Here is a 24,354-nt window from a genome sequence, read left to right on the forward strand (position 1 = left end):
GTATGGAAAACAAAAAGTAGATCGACGTTTTCTTTCCATGAGTTTGACCAACTAGTGGAACAAGCAGCTGAATAAAAACTGGATCTTCTGAAGCCCTGTGGCTTCGGATCATAAAACGGGGTGTCCTGCTGGGAGCTGTACCTCAAAAGACAAGTTATTCAGCTCAGTCCCTGGATGGCTGTTGTGGAATAGCACGTCCAGAGCTTCACAGGAGCTCAGCCCAAATGACCAAAAGATCTGTTCTGGCCTTAAAACATGAATGGATTTCAGATTCCTTTTACATTGCGGAAATGTTGGTCCCGCTTATGAAAACAGAAGTGATTTCAGCGGAACTGTTCACACCCGGAAAATCCAGAACATGCCCATGTTTGAGGATCAAGCCTCGAGCATCATGTCTTGGCTGTCCTTTGGTTCGCACTCCTGCCCCTGGTCACTCTGCCAACATCAATAGCCTCACACCAGAGCGAAACGGAACAAGGGCAGAGAAAAACAGAATTAGGATCTTAACAGATGACCTACTCCGTATTAACAGCTCTAGAAGTGAGAAGGTTTGGCCTCCGAGTGACTCATAAATTGTAACCTCTGCACTCAGAGCTACCAGAGTGAGCAAATCTTTCTGTAAACTTAATGCTGCTCATGCCTCTTATGGGTGGAAAGTTCCTGAACACATAAACGTTTAAAAAGCTCATTGATACTATTTTTTTCCCCTTGCAGGTGTATTACTCTTCCCATGGATGCTACTCAGAGCCAGGATTATTTCTGAAGGAGAGAACGGGCACTCCCAAATTTCCAGTCTCATTGAGATTTCCTAGTGGTAAGAGATAGGATCAGGGATTTGAAAAAAAAGGAAAAAAAGCTATTTACTGCCTGCCAAATACCCACAAAGGACTTGTCTGTGTTACAGAGCCTGTGGTAATGAAAATCTGCCTGGAGATTACGAGCTGCTATGTGTGCAGTATATACACGGGCTCACAGTGTGGCTGGCTCTGAGCGAGTTAGAATCACACACAGTTCAGAGAAACACGTAGTTTTGGAAGAGGTTTACATTTAAAGTTAGCCTAAATCAACTTGCGTCGTTTTGGAAGAGTTTTACATTTAAAGTTAGCCTAAATCAACTTAACTGAGATTTTTAAAAGCAGTTTAACTGCATCCTAGCAGGGACCCTTAGATGCTGATGATACAAACACTCCCTGCATCTGTCTCTACTGAAGGAAAACAAAAAAGATTGGAGGGGCTGGAGGCAACTTCATCACAAACACAGAGGAGATTCACTGCAGAGTAACTTGCAGGGAGGAAGATGGACACAAAATTAGTAGGGCTTTAAAAAAAAAAAAACCCAAACAAAAACAAACAAACAAAAAAAAAAAAACCAACCACCTCCCAACAGGCAAATTCCCGAGCTGTGGAATATCAAGGAAGTTAATGTGACTCGTATGTCAGAGCATCTAGAAATGAAAATAACCCAATCGCCAGGACTGCGTGCAGCAGCTTCTTTGGGCGATGGAGAAAAGCAATATATTAAAGTCAGTCTTGCTCTAGAAGTAATCACTGGCCAGACCCATTTCCTCATTATTAAAAAATTCCTTAAAATGCTTCAGTGGTGGCTCTGGGGTCTGCCACAGCGCAGTGCCACTCCGCCGCTGCCAGGGCACCTAAGCCCAGGTGGGCAGCTTTCCCTGCGAGGGTCTTTGAATAGGAAAAACAAAGAGATAAACCCAATCACCTCACCGTCTGGCTGTCAGGAAACTATTTCCTCCTTTAACACACTCATATATTTTATCAGACGCTCACTGAGGACTGAAATGTTTCCCAAGTTACCCTTATTGCATTTTTGTATTATTATTTCTCACGTCTTATGTTTCAGCTGCAAGTCCAAAAGCTTAAATATTATTTTAAAGAACAAAATTCCCGTTTACAATTTGATGTCATTAGAAGGAGGCTTCCAAGATCAAAACTTTGGGTTTGATGAGAAATCTGTTTAAAAAAAAAAATCACGTTTTCAGCAAACCACCCTTACACTGAGGACCATCATCTCCCTCCCTGCAGCCTCACGGGTGGGTGACAGCCAGCGATGAAGTCTGAGCCTGCAGCACTTGACCCAGAGGCAAAGCACTGGGGCAGCTCACCTCCCTTTAAGGGAGAGCTGGCACCTGGAACACTGGATTTTTCTTTTGTGTGACCTCAGGTCTCTGCACAGGCTTTGCAAAACCATTGAGGAGGTTCTTAACTAAGAGGGAAACGCTGCAAAAATGAGGTACAACAGGGCTTCGCCTCCCGAGTTACCAAAGGTGCTGCCAAGGGCAAGGGATTCAGCATATTATCTCCAAACCAAAGGCAATCAAAGCTCCTTTTGGAAATGCTGAACAGCTTTGCTAGTTGGCCATTCAGCCAAGATAATTTAAATTTACCCTGTTAATTTTTTTTTTGGTGGGGAAGGTGCATTTTGTTTTCTTGATTTGTTGGTTTATGTTGATCTGGTGGCTATTTGAAGGAAATGCCCTTGTAATGACATCAGGTTTGTTCACCTCCAGTGCACAGTGAATTGAAGTTGGAGCGGTTACCATCGATGGTACCTCAAGCTTTGGAGCTGTCTTCCCTCCGGAGCTGTACTCCCAGTAAAGCAGGCTGTTTGTGTGCATAGGTATGGTACTTATAGACAACGTATATCCTTGTCTCCACACAGAGCAGCGTACATACCAGGCAGCTGGGTCATATTCAGCCCAGACACGAACAAACTCATCCAAATGATGGGGCCCGAGGATGGAGGAGTCTCTTGTCAGGTATTCAAAGTTGTCCATAATCACAGCCACAAACAGGTTCAACATCTGCAGAGAGGAAGCCATAATGCAGTTAGAGAGAAAAGAAAAGGGAGGGAAAAAACAAAAGCTGGAAGGGAATTCCCTTAGCAGGGTGTGTGGTTTTTACAAGCAGCAGCTGCACCCTGGAGAATAAACTCTACGAACCTATCCCTGGGGACCTGCTGCCACCACCTCCTCCCCTCCAGCCCCAGACTTCACAGCAGGTTTGTCAGGGCTTGTGACCGTGGACAGTGTGGCCACGTCCCCATCACTGGTGATGGCCCACCGCAGCACAACCCATCCCAGAGCCCGTGCAGCTCAGCACCCCTCCCTTGTCCCTTTGTCACCCCCTGCCAGCACAGACGGGCACACAGGCTGCAGCGGCTGCTTTGCCGACCAGGCGATGGGAACTCTCCATATCAAGGCACATCAAGACAAGAAAAGCAAGAAAAACGCCCATTCTTCAGCCTGAATGTCCTAGTTTTGACTCAAACCAGTTCAAACCTTTAAAGATCCCCAGAAAGACAAGGGCCAGGACACAAAAAAGGCTCCTGTCCCCAAGAGCCGCTGTCTAACACAGCGCCCAGCAAATGCTTCGGGCGTATAAAGATTCTCCTCTTATTAAAGCCCATGGAAGAGGCATGAGGATTTCCATGGGAAAAGATCAAGCTGCAGCCAGCAGAATGGAAGAGCAGGAGGGCAGGAAGGGATGCTCCCCGACCGGCACACGGCCCCTTTCTGCCTTCGCTGTGCCACGCTGGGCAAGGGCTGCGGCAAAGCAGCCTGCGAGCCTCAGGGGGGGATCAGCAGAATATTAAACTGAATATGGATGTCCCTGGCTGGTCTGCTGGTCATTAAAAGAAAATCAGGCAGTGGAGTTTGGGGGTTGTGCAGCTTTAAAGAATTGGTATTTCGGTGTGATCTGGAGGGAGGAGGGGGTCTCGGCTCTTGCTGGGACACACGATCCACCAGTACAGACAAGGACAGTCCATAATGAATCACCAAACCACCACCAAATGCTAATCAGGGACTTCCTGGACCTTTAATCCATGTATTTAGTGGGAGGTGTCCCTGCCCATGGCAGTGGGTTTGGAACTAGATGATCTCTAAGGTCCCTTGCAACCCAAACCATTCTGTGATTCTGTTTTTCAGAACATGCACCAAGAGAGAGCCAGGAGCAGAACCCAGCCCCCAGGGTACCCATGTCCCGGGCACCAGGATGTCCTGCACCACCCAAAAGTCTTCTCCAGGCCAAGCCGCACACACGCGGCCGAGCACACCCCAGCCCTGCCGGTGCCTCAGCTGCAAACAGGGCTCCTGCCTCTGCAGCAACATGCGTAAATTCGCTCCCACGGCTGAGCATCAGGGCTTGTCAGCTCCAATGCAGCGCTACACCGAACAGCTCTGCTGGGTTTGGGGAACCAAGCTTGTACATCGTGCCACCCCAGTTCCTGGATGCTCGCAATGTCTCTGTGCAACACAGCCCAGGCGAGCCCTGGGACCTCACTGCCATTTACCACCCAGTACTGGACTGGGATGTCCCTCCCAGCGCTCAATAAGCTGCTCAAGGACTGGAAGCACCGTAACCACATCAGCAGCTCACTGACGTGCTGCAGGTGCCCCACACGTGACACAGGACCATAGAATCACAGACTGGTTTGGGTTGGAGGGGACCTTAAAGCCCATCCAGTGCCACCCCCTGCCATGGGCAGGGACACCTCCCACTAGCCCAGGTTGCCCAAAGCCTCATCCAGCCTGGCCTTGAACCCCTCCAGGGATGGGGCATCCACAGCTTCTCTGGGCAACCTGGGCCACTGCCTCACCCCCAGAGCATCACCAGACAGGAAAATTTCAGTGAGTTTCCCCTGGATCCCGAGCTCCTCTGCTTTGCTCCCAGCTCCAGCCATGCCTCCCTTGCTTGCACACAGCTGTTGCTAAAGTTCCTGTATATTTTTAAATTTCAATTTATGTTTTTCGACAGTGTAAATTACGGGAGGAAAATGATGTCAGGCTGGACGTCCACAAAGAGCCAGAAATAACATTTAAAAACAAATACGTTATCCAAGTCCTCCCCAGTCTATGGTGTAACAACACGGAACAAACCAGAAAAATATGCCCTCCTGGCACGGCTGGGGCTCTGTAATGATTTAATGGCTTGTGGGGAACCACAAGTTTCATTTCAATGAAGTGCTGAACGCATTTGAAGCAATGAGTTACAGCCCTGTCCCGCAGCAGCCCAGCTGTTTGCCTTTCCGCTCCCTATTTTTGGAGCCTGCCCTCCCCGCCTTTGCTCTCACCAGGGCTCTCCCCTCTCCCTGCCAGGGTGCGGTTTCACTGGGTTTCCCCGGAGCGCTGACACCGGGGCGAAGCTCGCACAAAGCTGTGTTTTGCACAGATGTGCTCCAGCCTCCAACTCTGCCACGACATTTCAATTGGGACAGATTATATGAGCCAGGGAGGGTGAGTCTGGGGAGGAAGGGGGGGGAGGTGGTGGTTAATTTTTTTAAATAAAATGCTTTAGGAACACTAATGCACTTGAAAATAACAATGAGAATGTCTGGTGTTGGGTTAGAGATTTGAACAAGGAAAAAAATTGGCTTTAAAATACAGAGTGCTGAAGGAAACAGTAAATGGAGCATTAATTTTGTATAAGCTTTCAGGGCTCCATGTTTAATATATGCAGGAGAAATAAACAGGGGCAACAGGAGTTGGACAAAGGGTCTCAGTAGGGGCCACTGAAGCTGGTCCATCCATACCCAGCATCAAACTGCCACATGCACCTCTTTTTCCTGGTTAAAGGTTTCTGATGCTGTCAGGGATCAGCCGCACAAAGCATCAAATCTTCTATTTTAAAGCAACGGAACTGAAGATAGGTTTGATGCGTTGCTTTTTGACACATTTCGGAGCTGGGCCTTTCATCTCCTCCTGCTGGAAGTTTAATTGGGTCCCTGTCCCTGGTTTTCCATTCCTCTGGCCCAGTGGTAAGGGAGCCAAGCCCCAGGAGCAGAGAGCTTTTCATGCACACAAGTGATCAGAACGACACCAGCACCTATTAAAGCTTCGACCCAGCCCCGTATGGTGGCCACGGGCAGGAATCAAGTACAACAGCTCTCTGTATTTTCCTGTCTAAAGCTTTCCTGGCACCACTGCAGAAGAAAATGATCATTGCATTTATTTGATACACAAAACAGAACACAAGGCATCAAAGAAGTGGGATGCTCCCAGCTGCAAGCACTGCTATATCCTGGCCATCCTCACCCCAACCCCCTTCTTTGAAAGACCCCGTTACAAACCAAGACAAAACAGATTAATGCTTAATTCCAAATATTAGACCCCCCTGTGGGAAGAAAGAGAAAACCCTTCCCTTTAAACTAACGGCTAAATGATCCCTTTGGGGATTAAAGGAATTTGATCGCCAGGGTGATAAACGGTTTTTAGTGAAGCCGCCGTGTAATAACCCATAATTAAGGAGAAGGAGGAAGCAGGGGATGGGGAGGGATGGGAGTGAGGGGGACCACACCGTCACCTCCACCTTGGGAGAGATGGGGACCAACTTACCAGGAAGGAGCAGAGGAAAATGAAAGACACGAAGTAGAAATAGGCAAAATCGCTGCCACATTCATTCTTGGTGAGGCCGGAGAGCGGGTCGCAGGCTCGGTTGCTCAGGCAGGACAGCATGATCTCGTGCCAGGCTTCCCCCGTGGCGCTCCTGCGGACGGGGAGGGCAGAGGGTCAGCTCAGCCAGCCCCCTCCCCATTCCAGACCTGGGGGGCATCCACTTTCCTGTATTACTGTGCCCAACTGAATTAATTAGGTGGGAAATTGTGTGCAGGTGGAGAGACTGTATTTACATGAGGAACCTGAACTGCCAACCTGCTGACATGGAAAACAAAGGAGAAAGAACATTTCGCTCTGTTACAGGGGGGCAAAAGAAATCGAACAGGCTCAGGCAGGCTGCACTTGAATGGTTTTACAGAGAATAAAACCAGATTGATTGAAGCATGTCCAGTGCAAAGTCCAAATTTAAGTAAGCAGAGTTTAGATTGTTCTCTTTTGAAGCAGATAACATTCCTGTGCTAGCGCTGGCTGTAAACCCAATGGAGATGATGGGAAATGGAATCATGCTTCTCCACTTGACTCTCTTATTTCCTTTATTGGCTGATACAGAAATACCAGCATGGTCTGGTTGGTCACAGAGACTTGGGTCCCTTTTTCATTACAGTCTATTGGGTTTTCTTCATCATTTCCCTCCTCCCCCTCTAACTTCTGCTTCTGCTGTAGGGAGAAAAATAGCCAAAAGGAAAAAATTTGGAGTCCCAGAGGGTCTGTCCTTAAAATAAACCACCCCCTGCAACGTGCACACATGGATGGGAAGCCGGGGGGATCCCCATGCTTCCTACAGGACCTCAGATTTTCCTCCTGTAATTCCTGCACCGCACTAAGAGGTGCTTTTCGGGGCGTCCCTCCCTCCCCAGCACCATGAACAGCCCGTCCTGCTGCAGTGGTTCACAGCCACGCTAACGTGGATGCAGAGCTGGCTCGCATGCCTTCCTCCTCATCTTGGAGAAAACTTGGTGCTCAATGTCAACTGAGACAGCTTCCAGGCTGCTCCGAGTTCTCAATCAGATCCCCCCCTGGGTGGTGTTGGGTCCTGGAGCCCCATTCCTGGTGCAGAACCTGCTCCCCCATCACCATCCTACTGCCTCTGCCCCACCGCGGCTGTGCAAGGGTCTGGACAGGGACCAAGAGGTCTGGCCACGGGACTGAATAATTATCTGGTTTTATTAAAATTCAGAGTTTTGACTCGAGTGATTATTCTGAGCTAGGAGAGGGCTAATTTCATTTCCGTCTGGCTTCACTAAAACTATGCAAACCAAATCCCAGGCACGATAGCCAGTTCCAAGCATAATCCGCAGAGCCGAGCCCCGGCACGGCTGTTGGGCACTGGTGGGACCAGAGCAGGGATTAACCGCTGGGTCTCTGCACCACACAGCACACAGCCAGATTTTCCTTCCCCAGGCTGCCCCGATTTGGAGTAGGGCCTGAGCTTCATTTTTGCCAAGTCTGAAAATGAAAATCTGTCATTTCATTGATTTTTTTCTTTCATTTCAAAATGCTTCATCTCCAGGCAGAATGAGCCCAGATGGAAACACTTTCACTCTGAAGCAGAGGTGGCGCTGACCTATGAAGGGTTAACTTGTTGGTAATGCAAAAAATAACCAATTAAAGGAATCCTCCCTTAATTAAAAAAAAGAAAAAGGTAAGCTTCATGGCAGGAAGCACATTGATAAGTTAAATCAGGGGGGGTTTTATTGTATTTTATACTCTACTTACCTGAACAGAAGCATCAGGGCTTGGAGGAAGGTGCGGAAATTATTGTGCCGGTTAATGGAGGTCTCATCGTCTAGAGCAATGTTTCCAAATACCTGCCACAGAAAACAGAAGTGATTCAGGGCAAGCACATCCTCACACGGACATTGTCAATAAAGGTGGATCAAGTGGAGTTGGAATGAAAGGCAGGAAAATAATTTGTCCTGGTTTAAGGGATCTCACAAGCTAGGACAGTTTCTGTGCTGAAGAGGGAGATAAAAACGCATTGTGGAGATAAAGTGGGGAAAAAAACCAAGGTTAATCTGCTTCATCTTCACACTGACCCTTTCCACACCGCAGCTCAGCTCCATCCCAGGCCCAGAAAACCTTTCATTTCTTTTCAGCAAGGCACAGCACCTGAGCTGCTCCCTGCCCGCAGCCCCTTCCCGTGCCCACCGCAGGGACGTGTCCTGCCCGCGGGAGCTCAGCGCCTGCCCGCTCTCCCTCTTTGTACACCCAGGGCCACGTTCAACACAAGACCTGGCAATAAGGGTAGAAAAAGCAGCCCATTTTTTTTTCTTTTTTTTTTTTGCATTTCTAATTTACCCAACACTGGACAAGAAGAGCTTTTCGCCTCCTCTTAAGCCAGTCGTTGGTCCCGCTGCGGAGGCAATAACCCATTTGCACCCTGAACCAGGGGGACACAACCAGGCTACTGACAGTCAGAATTAATGCTGAAATGTTTACCTGCATGCCAATGATGGCGTAGATGAAGAAGAGCATTGCAATGAGGAGACACACGTAAGGCAAGGCCTGTGAAAAGGAGAAGACAGAATGAATGTCAGCAAATGCATATATCAGCCCGTAGCGGTTAATTCCTGGGCAGCACCGGGTTTTGTGGTGTTTGTACTTCAGATGAAGGAGCTGAGAAGAGAATAAGAACAATCCTGGCAGCCTTCAGAAAACAAAGCCCTGGAGCCAGGTATGCATCGATCCCAAAGCAGTCTGGGCTTTCCAAGGGCTCGCTGCACATCCGCGCAGGTGGATAAGCTGTAAGCGGGGAAACACAGCAAGAAGCTCCGCAGCGAGCACTGGAGCTACTGGCAGGCACTGGCACTTTCTAGGCATAATTGTACGAATGTTAATTTTTAATGACCTGGCAGTAAGTTTAGCACAAGAACAAAACATATCCAAGAAACAAGTTCCTGCTCTGCAACAAGCACAGACTGTAATGCCAGGAGGACAAAAAGATCCTGAGTTCTAGCAAGAAATCAGTGAAGGCAAGAATGTAATTATGTCACCCAGGCGGAGAGTAATAGCTACTTTCCACATAGGCTAAATGAATGAGTAATTAATGCCCCTTAATTAGCAATAGCTGAAAAAATGAGAAGTCATGCCCTGGGGCTAGACTATGTGATGCTCACAGCAGGAGGGGGTTATGCAGCCCGCAGGGAGCCCAGTAGGAAATGCAGGGCAAAGGGCTGGTGTGGCTTCTGCTGGACACCTTTGCACAGGGGACAAGGACTGAGAGCTGGTGTGGCTTCTGCTGGACACCTTTGCACAGGGGACAAGGACTGAGGGCTGGTGTGGTTTCTGCTGGACACCTTTGCACAGGGGACAAGGACTGAGAGCTGGTGTGGCTTCTGCTGGACACCTTTGCACAGGGGACAAGGACTGAGAGCTGGTGTGGCTTCTGCTGGACACCTTTGCACAGGGGACAAGGACTGAGAGCTGGTGTGGTTTCTGCTGGACACCTTTGCACAGGGGACAAGGACTGAGAGCTGGTGTGGTTTCTGCTGGACACCTTTGCACAAGGGACAAGGACTGAGAGCTCCTTGCCAGGGGAAAAGACAGAGCAGCAGCTCCTCATGCAGCCCAGGAACCATCCTGCTCCCCTTGCTGCAGGATTCCCCGTGAGTTACAAGGTGAGAGCATCAGCAACACCACCACCTCCATCCACCCTCAAGGAAAACACGAGCTGACAGATGTATGGCACCGGAACACCCCAGCTTGCAGTCCCTCCCCATTAGCTGCTCTGTGGCTGGGGGAAAGCATCACACAGACGTTGAAGGCGAGAGCATCGGCTGCCTTCTGGTGTCACCCAAAGGGACGTACGGTGTACCACAGCCCTCACTCCCACCCCGGCTGTGGGGTACCAGCACGGATGCCTGCAGCTCTTCTCCAGTTTGCTTGTAGAAAGAAGCAATGGCTATGTCCCCATCTCCACCCTGTCCCCATCTCCACCCTCCGAAAAGGTTTTACCTCCATAGGCTAAGAGTCTAATAGAAAGTTCCCTCTCGCCCAGCCCCAGCGCGGAGCAATTGCCACGTTCACGCTCTGCTGCAACCAGTTCTCCATCCCAGTTCTTTTGCAGCCGGCATGGGGCCAGCCAGTGCTCCCAGCCCGGCAGGGGCAGAGCCACCAGCAGCTCTCTCCAACCGCAGGAGAGAAATGCCTGTTTTTCTCTTAAAACATTTTTTGCCATTTTTTGAGAAAGCACACCCCTTCCCACAGTTTTATCACCTAAAATAATAATTTTGCATCATAAAAATCATATAGCCTAAAATAATAACCTCTGCATTGTTTTGACTCAGACACCATGATGCATTTGAAAGCGCAGCTAAACAAAAAAAAAACCCAAACAAACAGTTGCTCTGCATCCCACCGCGCTCTGCACTGTTCAATACCAATTCACACCGTAAAACCTTCCAGAAAGTACCCTGCAAAACATCCAGACATGGCACCACCCTGCAGCCAGGCTCTCTGGAGCTCAGGACAGCACCCGGGACACGAGCTATCGCCCACAGAGCGCAGAGCTCCGACGGAAGGCGGTGAGACCCTGTGCAAAGCCAGAGGTACTGTCCCCAGGCTCAAGCCACCCACCAGCGAGCAGGAGGTGAAGTCTGCTGGCTGTGAGCTGATGAGCAGATCCATCCTTGTCTGCTCCCTGACCTCGCTGTGTTTTGCTTTCCCACGTCACCTCTCTACTTATTTTTCTCTGCAAGTCCTGTGACATGTCCGGAACCAGGGAGGTCAAGTGCTTTTTGGAGAGGGGTGATGGGATGGGACATCTGCACCCTGCAGCTGCACAGTCAACACATACCGGTGTGTGAGAGCTCAATATCGGTGCTACAAAAGCCTCATTTCATATTAAACCATCTCCTCTCTACATTGCAGAATGCAAACATGCCCCACAACCAGAGTTAAAACAGAAGCAGCTGTGGAAACAGGCTGCAAACTAGATCTGGGAACCAGCTAACTGGGAGCTAAGCACAGGCTGAGGACCCAGTGGCTGTAAGGTCGGTGTCCGAGGGTCCCTCAGCTCAGATGTGCCTTACCCGGCTGCGGTGGCCGTTCACCCTGTGCCACATCGTACCAGCTGCCGCAACGCACCGAGGCTTGCTGAGAGCGAAGGGCAGGGAAAAGGGAACCAGCCAACGCAACTGTCTCGAGTTTAGAACAAAAAAATCATTTTTATGATGATAAAAATCATAAAAACACAGCCCTGTGTTATACAGCTCCACAATTTATGTTACCAAAACGCAGAGGCTTGGGTTTTGCCTCTATGAAATTCTACCAAGACTGAGACCTGGTGAAAGCAATGGACCCTTGCACTCGCTGCAAGCAACCAGCAGGCACAAAAGCATGGACCGGTCAGACTACCATTGCCTTATGCTCATACCCAAGTCTCAAGCCTTTCCCATAGGGATTTTGTGGCAGTTTCAAGGGCAACCTGAGCTTTGGGCGCTTGCGAGGCTGCAGCAGTAGCTGCCCAGCTTTCAGACTCATTGTCCAAAATGCTCAGCACAGGGGATGATCAGGGCACATCAGTTAGCATCTCTGTGCAGAATTAATCTTCCTCTAACTGCTCTGGGGAGGTGCAGAGAGGCCATTCCCTCGGCAAGGGGAAGCTCTTTGATACCCAACGGGAGGATGCTATGGGGGTGCCAAGCATTAGCATCTCCCCGTGTCCCTTCCCTGCCTCCCGCCTTCCCAACGCTCACCTTAAAAGATTGCACAAAGGTCCAGAGCAAGATGCGGATAGTGTAACCCTGGCGAAGGAGCTTGATGAGTCTTGCTGCCCTGAAGAGCCGCAGGAAGCTGAGGTTGATGAAGTTGTCCTGCAGAAAGTAAAGGTTTTGTGTCCTTCAGAAATCAACGCGATGAGAAACCACAGCCCGCAAAAAAGAAATTAAAATTACCAGCTTCACGATCTAAGCAGCAAATCGGCCACCAGAAAACCTTCCAAAAGAAACATTCGTCAGTGCAGATCACTCCACATGCAGCAAGTATGAGAAAACCCCTCTCCACAAGAGCCCTCCCCTCTGCTACTGGGGCAACGAGAGAAAAGGAAAAGGCCCTTTCGCGCTGTCCATGGAGGTCTTGGTTTCTTTGAGTAGGGCAGATTTTCTCCCCCTAGACTCAGGGAGAGGTAATGGTGCCATATGATCATTTTGATGATAACGAGGTTGTTTTGAAGTCTTGGCCAGCTCGCTTTCTACAATGAATTGAACTGAAGCCAAGACAGTTGCAAGGGACTGTGTAGGCAGCCTCTACCATGACAGAGAAAGGCATTGTCCGGTGAAGATTAAAACATCCCTGGAAGAATGAGGATGTTTTCTAACCTGGAGGTTTTAAATGTGTATACAACATGGGACTGGACAGGCTCGTCAAGGAGAAATGGCACCAGCAAGACTGTTTGGAAGATGGATCAACGGCAGCAAATCAGTCGGGGAGGTCGAGAGTTCAACAGCAGGGGGGTGCCTTAGGAACCTGCTGATTTTTGTAATTATTATTAAATGTGCCTTTGCAGGTAGATCAAAGAACTGCTGGAGACAGATTCAGATTTCTATTTGTTTTGTATGATTCTCCCCACCCCACACCCCCACTTTTTTTTTTTTTTCTTTCCTTCAGGGAAAAGAGGTTTCTTGTCCCAATGAGCTAATCTAGAGAGGGTTCTTTCCAAAACAAAACATGCAAAAGCCAGATCCCTCTTGCCCTCCTATTTTAAGGAGATGAAAAATATCCCCCCTTTCCACACTGATTCCAATTCACTTCTTTGTGAATCTCTGTTCACAGCCACTGATTTGACTGAGTTAGCTAAAGAGAAAAAGCATCCCACTTTAAACTATCAAGCAGTAGAGTGAAAAATATAATAATAAGGAGCTCTTGTTGGTAAAGATGAGCAAAATTAGTCTTTCCCTTGCATTATTGTTTTACCAGAAGACACCCAGTCATATTGAACTGACCCATGTTTCTTGCTCATTTGGCTATAGAGCTCATGCTGAATTTGGGGGGGCTTGTTGGATCTATTCATTTATTTAAATGCCAGCTCAGTTTTGGGGCCATTAGCATCGCATTCCACCAATCCCATCAAAGAGTTCAAGAAATCAGTCTCAGGCATGCACTCGGTTTCTCTCATGGTAAAAACACAAGCAGCTCAGAGGTAGGCACAGACCGTCTATCAGACTCAATCCTCAAATAAAGAGAAAAGAGAAAAGCACAGGTATGTTCAATGAAAGAGCAGACAACACGGAGCTCATTCAAATCAGCAACAGAAAGCAGCGCTGGCAGGCAAAACGCACGCACGGATTCCCCTGGGTTGTTCGAGGGCAGTAAAACAGGAGCCAAAAATTCACCGCTTGCCTCTTACCATCAGCTTCTATTTTTCACACCGGTTACGGTCACTTCAGAAAATCCTGGCTGAACTCGCCTGAGCAGGTAAGGGCTGACCTGGGGGGGCCAGAGCCGTGCTGGGGCTGGGTGAGGGGGTCCCATCGCTAACTGGGTCCGTGGTGACCCATTCCCCCGCGCTGGCCGCGGTGCAGGCGGGTACGCCTCCGCAGAGGCGCTGCCACGGGGCCAAGCTTTCACCCAGGACACATTTTAATCATGGAAAGTTTCCCCACTAGCGGGAACTGGGGGGCACTGGGGCATCAGGTCTGCATGGCTGACAGATGATGACCTTCAGAGCAATGCTCAAGCCAGACCTTTCCCATGCACAAGCCTAACGCTCCTCCAAGGCAGCATCTGCAGGATCCCTTTCTCTGTGCACAAACCTGCTTTACCTCCCTTCCCACGTTACTGCAGCTTCACAGAAAGAACGTTGTCTTGCTCAGACTCTGCTGTAATCTCGTAATTGCAGTTAACACAATGCTTAACCTCTGCTGTGGTCTAGGCTGAGTGCAAGGTCACGCTTAGCACAGGCTGTCCCTGTGCTACGTGAAGCTTTGAGGAGGACAGTCTGTAGAAAACGGGGGGCTCCACATTGTGCATATGTCTGTAACCCCCCCTCCCTGGGATTTGCAGGGACAAACAGTCCATAACCCTTTTTTCTTTTTTTTTTTTTTTCCCCAGTCCCAAACCCTCCCTTTTTTCCTCATGCCCTGACATTTCCTAAAGCACAGTGAAACCCACAGGGAACTACTGGCAACCCAGGAAAATCCAGCGGCACCAGCATTCGCGGACCGTGCGAAGGACCGTTCTCTGCGCTGCTCGTCGGGAGGCAAAATCACACACACTCGCGCTGGAGGGAAGGGCTCTGCGTGTGTAACCCTCGGCACACCGCGTAGAAAACCCATCCTTCAGCAGCTCAGCTGTCCGGGCAGCTATCAGAATCGCATGCAGTTAAAGGGGAAACTCCACATTGCGATATTTTTTGTGTATAACAGCGTTTTGCACCAATTCCCTTCCCCCTTAGCTACCTCTGTGACATGACGCACCCATGATCACGTTCTGGTTAGCAAGGTCTGGCTTTCCTGGTTTGTGTTTCTGTTGCACGGATGCTAAAGGCTGACCGGTGCTAACAAGAGGCACCACAGCTTTAGGATTTTATGATCTGAGGACTAGCAAATTATGTTTGAAAAAAACGTTTCCCCATAGCCTGTCGCTGTTTTCATAGAAGAGGGGGCTCTGGTACCAAAGGCACCCACTGCACAGCCACTGCTTCCCACGCCGGGAGCCTGACCGAAGCCTAGCCGAGCAATGCATCCCTGGAACACAACGTAAAGCAGGAGAGAAACAGGGGGAACAGACATCAGGGATAAAGAACTGGCCTTGATTGCTGTCCCACCATGGGCAGCCTGCTCTTTTCATAGAGTCACAGAACGGTTTGGGTTGGAAGGGTCCCTAAAGACCATCTAGTTCCACCCCCTGCCATGGTTGCTCAAAGCCATTTTACCCTTTCTTAGAGTGTTTTTCATCCTGAAAAGGAGAAAAGCCACGAAGAATGGGGTGCACAGGCATTGCCAGATCTGCTCCTCCAGCATCTTCAGCAGCAGGGTGGTTTCCTCCCCAGCACAGGAGCTGTACCCGCTGTCCACACAACGAGCTCCACCAGCTCGTGCATTTAGTGGTTTGGATTATTTAAACCTGCAATGGGACTATGAGGTTTTTATGCCACGGCTGGACGTGCTCTGTAGGATTTAGTGAAGGAGGTCACTTTGCTGCCACAAAGCAATAAACTCAGGAGTTGGGCTGCTCACCTCTGCTTCTTCCTGCACCAGAACACCAACACACAGCCCACCCCGACCCAGACGTCCAGATTTCTGTCCTCAGAACAAAGGGCTCACCCAAAGCTGCAAAGAGCTGTGGGAAGAGGAGTCCAACCAAGCCAAGAATAAGACCACTCAGGAAGCTTTGGCAGTTCTCTTCATCTGACATCAACAAGAATTAACCTGTTCCGTTAGGAACTGCTGCCGAGGAAATGGTCATGTTCCCATTTAAATGTCCGTGGTGTTGCCAACACTGGAGAGGTTCCTACATCTTGCCCAGGGTCTTGGCTCCCTCTGAACTTGGGGAAAACCCCCGCTGATTTTAAGAGGCTAAAGATTTTTTCCGCACTTCCCTGTGCCATGGGAACTCTGCCATTACAGGTATATCACATCACGTCCTTTCATCCTGAGCCAGGAACACTGGAAAAATCATTTTATGTGTGTGATGCTCAGATCTTTCCTTGTTCCCTGCTACCTTCCAACTTTGGTGATCCTTCTGTAATCACTGTAGGTTTCCACCATCTGCAGCAGAATAAAGGCGGTGGCTCCAGAGGACAACCTGCTGCTCTGAAGATCTGACCTGGACGCCTTGGATGCTGAGTGATGGCCGGAGCCTGGACCTGGACATACGACCATAGAGACTGCAATCCCAACAAACCGCAGGGCGAGCATTTACAACTTTAACCTGCAGCGCGGACAGCAGCAAGGCCAAAATCTGGCCAAAGGGAGGTACGCCGATTTTTTTTCAGTGTATTTTCATGTGCACAGGCGATGCCAGGGCACTCATCTGTGCTGCCTGGGCAGGGGTGCAGAGGGCGAAGTCTCCAAAGACTCTGCAGGATCCCTCCCATCTCTCACACAGATCGCACAGCTCCCGCACATCTGTAACGCTCCCAGGCGCTGCAGCACAGGCACAGAATTCCCTCCTCAGATCCCACTATGCAAACTTTTACCTTATACATTGGCATTTTCTTCTTTGCTGCTTCCTACAGAAATTCCCTCCCGTGCCCCTCCATTAAGCATGCACAGAGCTTATTTGCAGCTTGTCATGAAGATTCACTCGGATTTGTTTCTTAACAGCAACTGTGCAACAGAAAGTCCAGATGTTAACACAGATCCCAGATCTGCTGTCAGGTGGCCCAGCAAGTATTTTTGATAAGCTTATGGTCTCACTGGTGTGACTAACCATAGCCAAGATAACTAAGAATGGAAGAATGTATATATTTTTAGATTTTATTTTTTTTTTGGTTCATCCTGCTTAAATTATGATTTTCAAAGACCAAGGCTAATATTTCCACAGGTATCTTTGGAATCAGGCACAAATTTCCCAGTGGGATCTGGTTCCCAGTACTTCTCAGCCCTGATCTTAACACGGCTTATTCATTTTACTTGAGATGTTTGTTTTGCATCCAGGGACTTTGTGTCCACTGTGGTGGCAAAATGCTTCTATATGTTGGTATCACAAAGAGTTTTCAAAATTGAATAAAAATCAATCTTTCCCATGATTTTTGATATGAGGGAAACAAGTCTGCAGTCACTTCAATATTTTTTTTTTGCCTTACAATACAACAGTGTAAACCATGGGCTTAAAATACCCGTAAGGCAGTACTTAAACATAACGCTTCCCTTTGCAGAAAGCTCAACACATCTCATCGTAAAAGAGAACAAAACCAGTTTCTGAGAACCAAATTTGGTCCCACCACTTACAAAACACAGGTTTTCCCACCAGCCAATCTCCTCGACTCCAGGTCATCCAGGAGCATCCTTCCCTCCTATTCTCATCCAATTTTCCACCAAAATAAAGCAAGTGGGAGTCTCCCCTTTGTCATTGCCAGGTGTCACAACAGGCTATTGGTAACTGCGTTTGCCTCACGTCACCAATTAGCCCGGGGGGAGAAGATGCAGAACAGAAGCCAGTTTTGAGGCACGCTGCAGTGAGGCTTTGTCACCAGTGCAATCGGAAATCTCATCATCAAAACGAATTAAACCAAAGAAAAACGAGAGAAAATAAAAGCAGAGAATTTAAAGAATTGTTTAAATTCAGTGAAACCAACCGTGTCCTATATGTGATGTTTTCATGGATGGATATTTGCAAGATTATTTACAATTTTTTTTTTTTTTTGAGCAGCAGGTGCACAACATACAGACGGAGACATGGTTTTCGCATTGTATGTTGATTGGATGGCGTGATTCAGCAGGTAGATAAGGAAAATAAAGAACAAAACAAGAAACAAAAGAGAAAATGAGTAATCAGGTCAAGCAAAAAAGGAAACTCTGAAAATTTCACTGGAAAAAAACTGTTGGGCTTTTGGGGGTGTTATTTTATGATAATTATATAAAGAAAAAAAATGCTTTAAACCAAAACAGATTCTGAGATCCTAAAGGTAACACAGACAGTGCGGTAGTTATTTGCATTTCATTTTGTAATGCAAATTGGGAGACAATTCACAAACACTTCTCAGTATGTTTTTTATATTTCCAGGCATAGAAATAGATGTCAGTTTGCCATACACCCACTCAGCCTCCTGAGGCCAGCTGTGTCTGCAAGGACACCTTCTCCTTAATGCCACCTATTTTACTGCAATTACTCAGAGGGTAAAAAACTGACATACGTGTTTTTGCCTAAGGAAATAAAAAAAGATATATATATATTCCACTGCATTCACAAAGGAAATTACATATGACATGACTAGAAAATTAAAACAAAGCAATTAATCAACACATTTCTTTTCCTTTTATCTTTACTTTTCCGTGGGTTTAAAGTACCGATGCAGCAAGGCTGGTGGAAGCCAAGTCTCTTGAGACCGCCCAGGGGAGCAGGTTTATTTACCTTGGAGAACATTTACAGCTGGAAAATAGAGCCATGGAGAAAAGCGGTGCTCCTGCCACTATTTGGGAGCCCAATCTGAAACTCCTACCCAGAAAGCATCCCCTCTCTGCAAGGAGCTGGAGGGCTCGCCAGCGGCTGGTATGGGGACAGATGCAGCCTGACAGCCAAGGTCACACTGTGGCTGTCACCTGGGGTGTCACCTGAGCTCCTCACCCTGAGACACCCTCCTGTGTGACTGGGCGATGGCAGGGCTGAATGGGGGCTGCCATCACCCCAGGAGAGCGCAGGAAAGCCAAGGGAGCAGAGGGCATCCTCGCATCCTCCATCGGGAACAGCTCCGAGTCGTGCTGAGCACAGACCTGTTCTCCTCTGGGGTTATTCTGTTCTTCTGTTTGGTTATTCTCAGCTCCATAAGGTGGAATGTAAAGGGCAAAGAGTGGCTGGGCAGAGGCAGTGGGAATAAAGGGTTAAGGCCGGTCCCCTGGTCTGTGCTCTGTGAGTGAGGCATCCACCGGTCCCACTCTTGGTCCCTGCTGTTTGCAAACAGGATGCTCGCTAGCCCTGCGTCGGGTTTTTCAGCCCTCTTCTGCATTTTTTTAATTGGCTCTAAATAGCAGAGGTATTTAAGCAACTTAGGTGCAACTCCATTTTAACAAAATACCAGGTTATAGATCACAAAAATGGTTTAAAGTGCCAGCTGTTCCAGGTTATACATGCATCGTGCCACCTTCCAGGCAGCAAAACAGTCCTGGTGTTTCCCAGGCAGCTTCGGGACCCCTTGGCTCTCCCCTGATGTGCTGTGGGTCAGAATAACCCATGCTGCAGCCTCTCATGGAGCTAACAAAATGGGACCTGAGCAGAGTGCTGGATCCTTCTGTGTGTTTTCCACCCTACGTGCCACAGGCTGTCCTTGGGACTGGAAGGAGAAGGTGGTTTGCAGTGGCCACGGAGGTCCTGGCACAAGACTACCTCCACCACGTGCCACTGGATGGAGCAAAATGAACTGCTCCGTGAAAGACCTGCTGAAAGCTGCACGTGATGCCTTTGAACTCAGCCCATCGTCCGTGTCTGTGGCTGAGAGATGGATGTGTGTGCTGAGGGAGCGCGCACCGGCGGGTACGAGAGTGGTCGGTGCTGCTGCGGGCACGGGCGGGCTGAGGGGTCAGAGAGGAGCTGCGTGAAAGGAGTTTGGAAAAACAAGGTGTGTGTTTGGGGGACCTCTGGGCACTCTCTGTCTGCAGGGGATTGCCCGTGGAAAGGAGGCGTGATGGGTACGGAGAAATGCTGCAGAAGGGGGAGGGAGATGTGGAGGGAGCAGAGCTCTGACAGGTCTACGGACTGAGCCGGAGGAGCGAGAGGTCAGGGGCTGGAGTGGGACTGGAGGACATACGGCTTTTATATGAAAAACATGTTTGTGAGCAGCTTTGTACTGGACACACTGCCAGGGGAAGCTGTTGAACTAGATCAGAAAGTCCTCTCTAGGGTTTGAGTTAATGGATCTAGCTACGCATAAAGCAAAAGCCTCTCCATGAGCACCTGGGAGGACACGGGAAAGGTGGACAGGTGCTTGGGAGCTAACCCTGGTGGGGTTTACTGGCTGGCTTTAGGGGTAATTTATACAGCTCTTCAAAGGCATCCCCAGATTGCTGCTGTCTTTGATGCTGGAAACCAGAGAAGCTAATGAAGAGTGTAAGGGTGATGCCGTCAGTCCCAGCACCCCCAAGGTCACTGCATTGCTGCCTCCTGACTCACATGAGCCCAAACCAGAAGAGGGACAGGGAATTCTGCCTGGACACCAACCCTCCTGCCCATACGAACTGCCACCAGGAGCTAATTCCCCACATGCCAGACCCCTGCTGAGGCTGGGCCACCCTGTGGGAGCTGCAGGGAGAGGCAGTGGGCTGCTAACCGAGCAGGGACCACTGCCTGCCAGGCAGGGAACGGGCAGCACTGGTGGCTGCTCTCTGCCTGCAAAATACCCGTACAAAGGAGGGTTTTAAAAAAGAATCCCAGAATGGTTCGGGTTGGAAGGGACCTTAGAGATCATCGAGTTCCAACCCCCCCTGGCCATGGGCAGGGACACCTCCCACTAGCCCAGGTTGCTCAAAGCCTCAAGAAGTGTGAGGGCTTGGTGTTGGAAAGGAGACACCTTCCAGAAGGAGATGCTTCCAGTCTTGGAGAGACCACAGGCTCCCTTACCCTGTGGAGCTGGCTGTGCTGCTTCCTCCCAGCCGAAGGAGGGGTGGAAGAGAAGCGTCAGTCTCTGTTTGTGGCTGACTTACAAGGGTTTTCACAAATTTTCAAACCAAGGCAAAAGTTTGGGTGCCTGAGTCTGGCAAGAAAGCGTGTCCCATGACAGAGGGAGCGGGGGTGAGCACCCAGCGCCTGCCCACAGGGTAAGACATCTCCTCGGCACTCAGACGGGTGGTTCTCAGACCCTGTGTTTGATTGGAGTAACTCGACCCTGGCTGTAAGCCGTGCCTTGAAACCAAAAGGTAATCCAGAGTCTATGGGACAGGATTCACCAACTGGTAAATGAACACCAGTCGTGTGGGGAGTAAAACTCCGGGGTTTTGTGCTTTTTTTGTACCAAGGAGGTCAGGTAATCACATATTTTGTTAGGAGCAGTAATACAGTCTTCACCACCAGCTGAACGTCCTGTGAAGAATGCGGGGAGCATAGTTCTTAGCACAACCAAAACAGATCTATAAGCAAATCCCAAGGGTTTAGAAAAAACAAAAAATGACGGTAAAGTTCAAATTAATCACATACAGATATCATCATCAGCTAAAACATGCACTGGGAGAGGAGCAATTTATAAATGAGATAATATCAGGCTGTCAAGGCTCAAGTCAGACATTTGCTGCCCTTATGGAAAAATCCTCTAGAATTTAATGGCAAGTTTGTACACTTCATGTAATCTACAGGATTCGTTAGCAGGGAGAGAGTGGACACTGTGAAGTTGTTTCTTTTAAAAATTGCTCTGCAAAGCTTTTGCACACATAACAGAAAAAATCACCATGCTGTCCCATCCAGCCTGGGCAGACTGAGGAGTTTCTCTACGTTCCCATCCCCTCTCTCCTTCTCTCTCCTCTTACCACTTTCCCTCTGCCCTGTGACCACGACCGGGCAGGAGCCCCAAGGGCCAGACGTGTGCGTGCCCTCCAGAGCACCTCACCCCATGAACCATCAGCCTTCAACACAATTCTTTTGTCATTTTCCCTCTATTAAATTCAACAGGATTTTTCCATTAATGGGCAAAACCAGCTCAGGGTTAAGAGTCTTTTGCTGAACGAGAAAGAGAGACTGGTTCCTGGCAGAGTCACGAGCACTGTCGTTCTCATCACGGCTTTCTGCACGAGAGACTTTGGGGCAGAGCCGTGCTCATGTCCGTGGAAGGAGCAGAGCTAATGGAACCAGGCTGCCAGGTCACCCAAGGACATCATCGCGTGATGAGTCCCAGAGGCAGCTCTTAGGGAATATGGCTGGTAGGGAGAAGGTGCAAAGTCTTGACAGGGTACAGCTTTGTTGGTAAAAATGAAGGAAATGTAGCAAACTGTACTTACCGCAATCTCTGTTACTAAAATATCAGTTATACTTCCCAACACTGTTACAAAATCAAAGACATTCCAGGCATCTCGGAAATAATTCTGCCAAATGAAAACACAAAGGGGATAGAGGGATCCAGGGGTTACTTTCTTTTTGCAACATGGGGTTTTTTGTTTAAGTGCGCATCATGAAATAGAAGCATTTCATGTAGAGAGGAAACGGTTGAAAGGAGGAAGGCACATACCAGCACACCAAAGGCAATGATCTTCAGCACACACTCCATTGAAAACATGGATGTAAACACAATATTCAGGCATTTCAACATTTCTTCATATGCTTCTGGAGCATCATAGAACTAAACCAGGATGGAAGAAAGGCTGTTACTGGAAGATCACTTACAGAAACAAACCTTCCCAGCTGACTCGCCTGACTGCAAGACTCCTGCCCATTTTAGTGCCAGATTTTGTGTTGACTTTAAGCAAGACTTGGGGTTACAACATGGTTATTTACGCCACTCCCAAAGCACACCATCACCTACATGCTGTCTTAATGGGACAGCTGGGATAACCCCAGGATGGGACACTTGCTGGTGTACATCTCCCTGTAAGCACAACACAGACCAGGAGGGAGAAAGGGCATTTCCAAAACCTGAGGACAAGTGCAGAGACGTGTTTCTTTCCAACAGACCCCAAGAACAAGGTGACCCCTTGACTGTGAAGGTACTCTAGGCTAGGCAAGGGTTAGGAGGGGAGATCATCCACAGTATCCATCCACCTGCATCTCTTCCCCGAGGCACCATGGATCATGTCCCAGAAGCCTGACACTGCTGCGACTTGGTGTAATTTCCCCGGGATGGCTGGATTTCGAGCATCCCCAAGAAGTGACCCTGCTCTGCAGCAGGATGCCCAGGTTGAGCTGGGAGCTCCAGACCTGCAGAGCCCCGTTCCCATCCCACTGGCCGTATGCTGAAGGGACTACGAGCCAAACCAGGGGAATCCCATTTGCTGCATCTCATCACAACTAAACCACCTCCCTTTGGGGACCAAAGGAAACCCCCAAGGCCTCTAACAACAACAACAAGCAGATGAAAAGTTGTGGTTCCTCCTGCTGATCCCCCCCAGCTCTCAAGTCGAGAGCACAAAGCCTCTCCAGCAAACACCGCATTCGCTAGCCAGAAATGGCAAAGATTCAGCAAGAGCCCACTAACCTTCATCATGAGGACAATGGTATTGAGCGCAATCATGACCATGATAAAATACTCAAAGGGAGGGGACACCACAAATTTCCACATCTTGTACTGAAAAGATTGCTTGTTCTGAGGCATGTAGCGGGTCAGCGGCTTGGCACTTATGGCGAAGTCTATGCAGGCCCTCTACAAAACAAAAACGGGATGAAAAGAATACAGAAAAAAGGCTGGCAGTCTCTATCAGTCGGGATATTGCTGGGAGAGCGAGTGGAGCATTTAGCAGAGGATGGTATTTCTAAGTGTTTCTCATATATGATGTGTGTACTGAGCACTCCTGCACATAGCAGCAGAGGATCCCCAAACTGTCATAACTTTTGGACACTCGCTGAAATATTAAACCCCCCAGCACTCCCATGGCCCCCTGCAACCTTAGGAGACAGCCTCCATCCAAATCCAGCTCCCAGTAGGTCCCGATCCCTTCCCACTTGGGGAAGGGAGTTTTAAATCCACAGGCTCACCGCAGAAAACACTCTGCCAATCCCACCTGAGACGTAATTGTAGAAACTGGGGGATTGGTAAAGATCTTACCTGTGTTTAAATAAAAAGTATTGTGAAACTCAGGTATGTTCTCACACACAGCAAAACCTGTCCAGCTAATAACGTTTCATAGAATGTGAACCAAACACAACCCATAAATTATCCAACAAATCCTACTGGGTGACCTCTCAGGGGCCCTCTTAGGCTATTTCTGTTCACATCATTACGAGCATAAAACTGCATTAAAAATTGGTTTCTACCCACAAGAAGTTTTGATTCTGGAGCATTTTCTCATCTTGGATTTAGATAAGAATTCAAAGTCTTAAATTCCTGCAAAAACACTTTCTGCTCACTGTGATGTGGGTAAAGCACCTCTAAATATTCTGCTTTATTTTGGACTTCTTGTTCACATAGACAAACAATGTACAATTAATAATTGATTAAAAAGTCATCTCTTTTCATCAAAAATCAGGTTCCAGTTTCAGTATAAACGAAAAGAGATGGTTCTTTCTACAACAGGTCATTGAGGCTGTGGGACCCCAGACAAAGGATGTTGCAGATGCAAAAAATCTGCATGGGTTCAGGAGGAAACTGGATACACCCATGGAAGAGAGATAAACAAGGTGCCGCCATCTAAAGAAAAACCACTTC

General features: G+C 48.7%; 1 protein-coding gene across 1 annotated transcript in view; it reads right to left on the reverse strand.

Moving 5' to 3' along the window:
• The window catches only part of LOC104465091 (voltage-dependent N-type calcium channel subunit alpha-1B-like), a gene marked incomplete at both ends in the record, with an annotated part of 96,697 nt that overhangs the window by 18,942 nt on the left and 53,401 nt on the right, over positions 1-24,354 (reverse strand). Inside the window, 9 exons of the mRNA XM_010078004.1 lie at positions 2,698-2,825; positions 6,357-6,507; positions 8,133-8,224; positions 8,856-8,921; positions 12,113-12,229; positions 17,656-17,661; positions 21,998-22,081; positions 22,225-22,335; positions 23,188-23,352. Coding sequence (XP_010076306.1) covers positions 2,698-2,825; positions 6,357-6,507; positions 8,133-8,224; positions 8,856-8,921; positions 12,113-12,229; positions 17,656-17,661; positions 21,998-22,081; positions 22,225-22,335; positions 23,188-23,352 — 920 coding nt within the window. The remainder of the gene's footprint in view (positions 1-2,697; positions 2,826-6,356; positions 6,508-8,132; positions 8,225-8,855; positions 8,922-12,112; positions 12,230-17,655; positions 17,662-21,997; positions 22,082-22,224; positions 22,336-23,187; positions 23,353-24,354) is intronic.

The sequence above is a fragment of the Pterocles gutturalis genome, unplaced genomic scaffold, assembly GCF_000699245.1.
Source record: "Pterocles gutturalis isolate BGI_N339 unplaced genomic scaffold, ASM69924v1 scaffold21778, whole genome shotgun sequence".
NCBI lineage: Eukaryota > Metazoa > Chordata > Aves > Pterocliformes > Pteroclidae > Pterocles > Pterocles gutturalis.